This window comes from Sipha flava, unplaced genomic scaffold, assembly GCF_003268045.1.
Source record: "Sipha flava isolate LNK unplaced genomic scaffold, YSA_version1 133_pilon_pilon, whole genome shotgun sequence".
Lineage (NCBI taxonomy): Eukaryota > Metazoa > Arthropoda > Insecta > Hemiptera > Aphididae > Sipha > Sipha flava.
The window spans coordinates 803,511-811,209 of record NW_020271759.1 but is presented as its reverse complement, the minus strand read 5'-3'; the positions used below and the strand labels follow the sequence as shown (position 1 = coordinate 811,209).

Sequence of the window (7,699 nt, the reverse complement as noted above, 5' to 3'; positions counted from 1 at the left end):
CAGGTCCAAGGAAATTGAGAAAAACACGCGAAAATAAAAAAAGCAGGAAAAAATAAAAAAAAAAACGCAACACGCGGACGTATCTGCCGCTTGTCGATCGCGGAGGTCTGAAATGGTCCTGTTTAAACCGATATTGCTTTCAATTTCACCGCACTATGGTAGCTGATGACAATTCGTAAAGCCATGTGTTTTCGTGCAATCAGGACGTTAATTGAACGTTGTACCGAAAAATCGTAAACCAAATGTGCACTTATAAATTTTTTCCCCGTACGGTTGACAACGATAACGTTCAGACTACATTCGTGTTTTCAAATCTTATACCGCGGTCGCTAACGATTCATTGGTTCGGTATCGTATCGGAGCGATATTATCGTAGACGCGTGCATTGCTGACACAGATATCTATATTATACTCATTGAACTATATGATAATTGGAATGCTTACTAGCCATATGAACAATGTAAATAAAACCGAGTGACCGTGATAAACAAAGATAACAAATATATTAGGTAATGTTTTCTCTCTCTTTGTATATTATTCTATTCAACAATTGAATGTAAATCAAAAATCTTATTAATTTAATCGGTTTTAATTTAATATTGTATTTTATAATTTGTTTAATATCTAATCAATTTATATTTACGTACCTTAAGTTTCATATAATAAAATGATTAACTATTGTAGTACCTATAATTGCACAAATTCAAGCGATATTAATAAAGGATTAATTTTCCATAAGTTCGTACTTAAATTATTTTAGAATATAATACCTATTTATTATTTGCTTTTAAGTTTTTTCATTGATTTTACTTAAAACTTCAATTCTTAATTTTTTTAATTAAAATACCTAATTATATATTAATACTAATATTAATACTAATACATTATTATATAATATTAATACATTATTATATAATATTAATACATTATTATATATTATACAAAGTAAATTATTTTAAAATTACCATTTTCTATTAATTTAAATATTAAAATAAATGTACGTGTGCACCCTATGCAGACTGCTTTTATATTGAATAATAATCCAATATCTAGCAACAGCAAACATAATTTTATCCTGTTAAATCTAAAAACATTTATAAAAAATATATATTTATAGTGATGTTTAATATATTTAATATGAGGGAAACATCTATTCTCTCCAATATAAATGCCACTAACGAATGTCTGTAATTATCAATAATTTTTAGTTGTTTGGTTCAGAAAATTATTTCTATCACTGATACTACATACATTCATTAGTACTTGATACGTGGTAGTTTAAGCCTTCAAGCTTAAAAATAATTATTTGATAACCAGTTTTGTTTTCAAACACATATTGCAACAGATTCACGGTTTTAAATACCTTAAAAATTTTGTTAAATCATTTTTAATTGAAAGCAAAACGATTTTTAAATATATTATCTTATATAGCAGTACATGTTAAACAAAGAAGGAAACACCTAATTGATATGCTATCTTTTTTTTAACATGATTGCTCGGGCAACACTGTCTAGTGAGCGTTCCAGTTATCATATAGTTCAATGATTATACTAGATGACGAACTTTCGATATCACTTGAAGCACGCATTGATTATGTTATCATTTGTCCGCCATGTTTTGGGTTGGCAAAATATTGTATCAACACTATTCCCCACATATCACAACATTAATTATACACTATTTAGTAACTAATATTTATTAAATATGCCTGTTTCTTGTGTTGCATACGGTTATTCAAATCGCTTTAAAAGTAATTCCTCAATTCACTTTTTTTCGGTACATATGAAGTATAGATAGTATGATTTAAAAACACCTCAACATTTACATTTTTAATTGCGACGTATATTCTGTACATTCTCTGTACCTGTATATTCTCAATTAGCTGAAAAATTCCAGCCTCATTCGTACACCGATCCCGAAAATGACACAATTATTGAAATTCAACAATTTCTATCAGCTTCGCTACCTATGTCGCTATTTGCAAAATCCATCTCTCCTGGTTAAATATAATTAAAAAATTGCCTCCCGGCAAGGCACCTGGAAATTACTTCATTTAAATTGTTACTCAACAATCCATCAAGTTCATCGTCTTTCTGATGAAATCTCAACTGCTCTCGAAAATAAAGAATACTGTTCCGGACTTTTTTTTAGATATTGCTCAAGCACTCGATAAAGTCTGGCACAATGGCTTTCTATATTACTATTACTATTTTTTTTCCGGAAAAACTACTCTTCAGTTTTATAAATTTTAGGATTTCGCTCGTTAACTCGCAAACATGAGTGCCACTGCTTGGCGCTTTTCGCGGGGATGGGAATTGGCTCCAAAGGGGATTACAGTCTAAGTCTAACGTAGCTTTTGTACAAAACGTGATACTTTTGCGGATAAGATAATGTTTTGCAAGCTAATCTAAAAAATTTTTAATAATATATTAAAATTCGGGCATAGTACACTCATACACGTGTATGAAATAACAAATCTTTAATCAATTTTTCAACTCTTTATTTTTGTTAATATAACAATAGTTCGTTTACACCGATACATATAAAGTTGTATATATATTTAATTTAGTTTTTTTTAATTTTTGTTTTTCGATTATTTGTTTTAAACAAATATCGCTTTTACTTTTTTTTTCATTCTCGTTTACAATATACATACACACACGACATTTAAGGTTTATTTATATAAAATTGTATTATAATATAATACGCGTTAATTTCGCTTTACATAAATTTGTTCGTATCGTACAAATACATATTTAACACGAGGAAAAAAAGCGCAAACAAATTTTTTTTTTGTCTTTTTTTCTACGACATAATTTATGTACGAAAATTTTTCGTCGTTTTTCGGTAATTATGAAGGAGAGAGGGGCGTCTTCTTCAATTTCAATAATAATGATACTAATAATAATAATAATAATAATAATAATAATAATAATAGTAAAAATAATTAAATTTAATTCTATCCGCTCGTTCAACGAACAGGAGAAAAAATCATGTGACGTCAAAACAAAAACAACAACGTAGGTACGGTAGCAGGTATACAGTACGACGTTACATATTTAATATACATAAGTATATACCGATGTAACGAGTGAAAAAAAAATAATGTCGTACATTCAGCGTTCGCTGACATATAAGGGTGGTTTTCTTTATTTATATATTTTTCCTTCGTTAAAAAAAAAAAAGTAACAATTATTTATTGTACATATAAATATTCGAAATATGGATATGTAAATAAATTATTAATTAATAAAATATTTCATTATATTTCATATCTAATTACATACGCACATAATGTCGCGCCATCGGAGGACAACACATTTTTGCTGCAGGGTATGGCAACAAGGTTCAATAAATATTATATCGGTATTAAATATTGTATTTTATTCAATTATTTAAGTAGTATATAAAATTCGCAAACATTAATTTTCCTAACAGTAAACAATTACCATGGGTACATAATACTTTAAATATTAAATAGATTCTTATAATTCTATAAAATTTATTATATAAATTAAAATTGTTCAAAACTATTGTTTCCCGAAGTTGTTCTCGTAGCGTAAAATTACATTGAAAAAAAAAGTTTACTGAAACGCTTGTATAATATTCGATTCTTCTCTACATTTATAGCAAAAAAAAAAAAATATTTTTTATTTATTTACCTTACCTAATAAATTCCTTTCGATTTCTTTGTTAAATCACAAGCCAATTCACAGTCTAACAGAACGTAAAATTTAAAAAAAAAACATCCTATACAAATTTGCTATCTACTTATCTATAATCACATCATTATAAAGGCCTTGTAATTTCGAATCACAATTTGTTTTTTTTTTTTTTTTAATCAGCAATGTGATAAATTTTTTTATACATATTACCACAACGAACAAAAAAAAAAAAACATAGATTACGAGCAAAATGCATATTATTAATTAAGAATATAATATATTAATAAAAGAGTGTGACGGCATCAAGTAAAAATCAGAAAATTTAATTTAGTGTGTTTATTTGAGCAATATCGGTAATAAGGTTAGCAACCGAAAATCATTAATTAATTGGAAAATATAATTCAATATCATACCCGTTTTGTTTACTTTATAATCTATTACATTAAATTATTTAAATGGTTTTATTTTCCTTAAAATAAATGTTTTACGAAAATTGACGAAACAAGTGAAATTTTTTTCGCGTCATGTACCGAAAATAATGTACATTTTTATTAAATTAAATTCATTTAAATATTTTTTTTACACATTGAACATTGAAATATATATATAAAGTTTTTAAAGGATGTAACAATAATGGTAGTTTCGAATCATAATTACACTTCAAACCGTGTAATTTATTCGTCTATTTTTTGAGCTTTTTTGAGTAGCCTCGCGAGCATTATTAAAATAAAAATATATGAATGTATTATATACTACATATATGCGTTTAAGTACGGTTTATTAAATAATTTGTATCACTTAAAATGATGGTAAAATATTCGATAGTAAACGTTCGGTGCCAACGTGTACACATGAATAGTTTAAAAACATTAAATTCTTAAAATTAAATACAAAAACAAAAAAAAAATAAAGTTTTAACTTAAAAAAAAGCATACAAAAATAATTCGAAAAATTGTTTACAGAAATTATTACATACGTTATAATATGTAAATATGTATAAGAATAATTAAAAACTTACACCAACAATAATATATTAATCTTAAAGTTATTCTTATAAATTATGGTTATGTACAGGGTTTCGTTGACTTAAGTTGAGAAAAAAATACATTCTTATAGAAACAAAAAAAAAAATAAAAATAAAATAATAATTAATAAATGGTAAAAACAATACTATGTACACATTCATTATACACATATAATGTATATTTATATAAAAGTGTGTTTATAATATTTATCTATTGTTTTTTTTAATTTGTTTCGTACTGAATCGAATTTATTTCCTAAATAAAAAATAATAATAATAATATTAATAATTAAAATTTTGTACACGTTTCGAGATTTGTTAAATATACTAAAAACGTAGAGATCGGTCAAACTAACAATAATTATTGTATATAATATAATATTACCTTCGATTTTACTTTTCGTGTTATTAAATATATAATATCTTCTCGGTTAATTATTGTCAGTCTTTACACACATACACACGCACGAACGACAACGGTTGTAGCAGCAGCAGGCAGTACTTAATTTATATCATGGTAGTATCAGCATCAGCAGCAGCAGCAGCAGCACACGTTTACGAAATAATTATAATAATAATAATAAAAAAAAAAAAGTAGAAAAAAAAAGAAACACAAGTTTTTCGCGATATTTACACGGCAATCAATTTTAAATTCGAATTGTGCACAATAATACACATAGACACACACAAACACACACACATACAACATATCTTATACATATTTTTATACATTTATGTGCGTACGCCATATATCTATGTACGAGTATATAAATTAACGACGATGACAATATTGTTATTAAAACGTATGTTATATTATCGTCATTTTTCTTCTCATGCACCGGAACAATCGATCTCGATAATGTCCTTAGGAACGTCGACGAATTGGTACACCAGCCTCTGGCCGTCCACTTTTGCCAGGATTCCTCTCTGATAATAATATCTGTACAACATAGAAAAACCATTAGTCAGAGGTTGTTTTTTGATCACATTTCGACACGAACGAAATTGAAATTAAACATTGTAGTGTATTCTCTAGCGATCGATGGAAGGAATGAGATGGACAGTAGAGTAAATAAATGTTCCCAAAACGATGGAGAAAATAATTATTTTGTGTACGGACACGTACGTCGTACACAAGGTACAAGTGATTACGCTGGCCCTACGTCACTCGATAAGGACTTTGGAGTTGAGCACTTTGTTTATTGTTTATTGCAATGATTACTAAACGAGAGCTGCACAATCTAATTAAAAATTAAAAAAAATCAGCGCAAACAAGCCGATAACAACTGAAGCGCCATGTATAAGATCCCGTTTCCAACGTACATTACACGATTACCTACGTAGTAATTATTCCTGATGGCCAGTAAATTGATTACTACTATCTATCACGCGCGTACGTTAGACGGAATTGCGATGTTTACAAACATCGTCTGGGCCGAAAGCGAATCGGTTAACACGACGCATTAATCGGTGATATATTAATAATACATCGAATGTGGCAGACTAAATATTGAATAACTATTAATAAACGCGAATCGGTTGATGTGTTATCATAATATTAAACGGACTGATAGATAATACACAATAATACCCGGTAGTCTTTAGGGACGAAGAATGTTTTTAAAAGTGTAAAAAAAAAAAAACCGTACCTGAGAGCACGTCCCATCGTCTCGTAGTTCATGTCGGGCTTGTTTTTATGTTCGCCCCACAGCTTCGACACCGCTTTGGAGTCGACCAGTTTGAAAACACCTTTTTCGCGGTTCAACCACTTGATGAACCTCGGGCAATAGTCGGAGTTCTGCAACAGTTTCAGCAAGAACTCCCACAGGTAAGTCGTGGAACCTATGCATACGTCGGAGGACAATACGTTAGAAATGACATGAACACGCGGTAAACAAAACTATACGCGTATAAGAAATTAAAATAATAATAATAATAATAATATTATTATTATTATACTTTTATCCTTTATGTTTACCTTCTCGACTCTTCCTCTTGGGCCCCGTGGCCGGGCATGTTGACTGTTGCACAGCTCCCGGGGAACCAACAGTGGCCGGTCTGCCCACGTTGCCGTACTTCTTGGGCTTCTTGTTCTTGTTAACCACCTTTTGGTGGTACATGGCCGCGGCCGCGGCTCCGGCGGGGGCGCCGAAGTCCATGTAGTACAGGTCGTTGAGGTTGGCTGCCGCTGCGGCGCCGCCGTTGGGCTGATAACAATTGGGCGCGGCCGCTTGGATGACGGAGCCGCGACCGACCACGGTTCCGGTGCCGGGGAGGGCGGCCGCGGGTGGGCACGGGGGCATGGCGAAGTGGCCGTTGGAAGTGGGACTGACTGTCGAGCCGTAGCCGACGGGCGAGGGGTAACCGGCAACACCGCCGTAAGGATCTAAAAAGAGAAAAACAGAAAAACGGGAAACATTAACGACCGCGTGACATAATAGCGAATACAATTAAAAACTATTTTTAACGCCTGCGTTATATGCATAATGCCGACGAGTTACGTGCGATCATATTATTAATAGGTATTATAATACGCGACTGTAATAGCGGTCATTTCAAGGGCGTTGAAATATGTGTGAGCAGTGCTGCAACAGCAGGTCCGGAACATGACGTATAATCAATGGTTGTACGTATAACATTTTTTCATGCAAAACACAAAACGGTTCGTTCGCGTATGTTAAGATGTACGACAAAAAAATCTAAAAAAGTTAAGATTTTTGATTTTATAAAACAATTACGTCTACATTGATTGGCAAGTGCCAGCGTAAGTGTAAGTGAACATATGCTTGTGTGAGTACACGCGCGTGCACACGACCTTGATACCGTCGGCGGCGGCGGCGGCGGAAGTGTTAAAATAATCTGCATAAATACTTTTAAGTGCCGCGCGTAATTACCATTATTATTATTATTATTTTATTAAATTGTACACGCGAATACGTGTAAATTATATTATGTAGAAGAGTACAACACACGAGTGCGTGTGCAAGTTTCTCCCGATTAGTTAAGTTTT

General features: G+C 31.0%; 1 protein-coding gene across 2 annotated transcripts in view; it reads right to left on the bottom strand.

Moving 5' to 3' along the window:
* Nucleotides 1-4,919: 4,919 nt before the first annotated feature.
* LOC112679243 (ecdysone-induced protein 74EF) overlaps nucleotides 4,920-7,699 on the bottom strand; it is a 97,730-nt gene continuing 94,950 nt past the window's right edge. The window contains exons 10-13 of one of the 2 annotated variants that reach the window (XR_003148188.1): nucleotides 6,668-7,075; nucleotides 6,339-6,531; nucleotides 5,075-5,629; nucleotides 4,920-4,945 (exon numbers count right to left, since the gene is read on the bottom strand). Coding sequence is in view for 1 of the 2 variants with exons in the window: in XM_025548960.1 (XP_025404745.1) it covers nucleotides 5,521-5,629; nucleotides 6,339-6,531; nucleotides 6,668-7,075 (710 nt within the window). In the remaining variant the exon portion in view is untranslated. Of the gene's footprint in view, nucleotides 4,946-5,039; nucleotides 5,630-6,338; nucleotides 6,532-6,667; nucleotides 7,076-7,699 lie in introns of those variants that run through there. The other variant, XM_025548960.1, reaches the window with a different exon arrangement.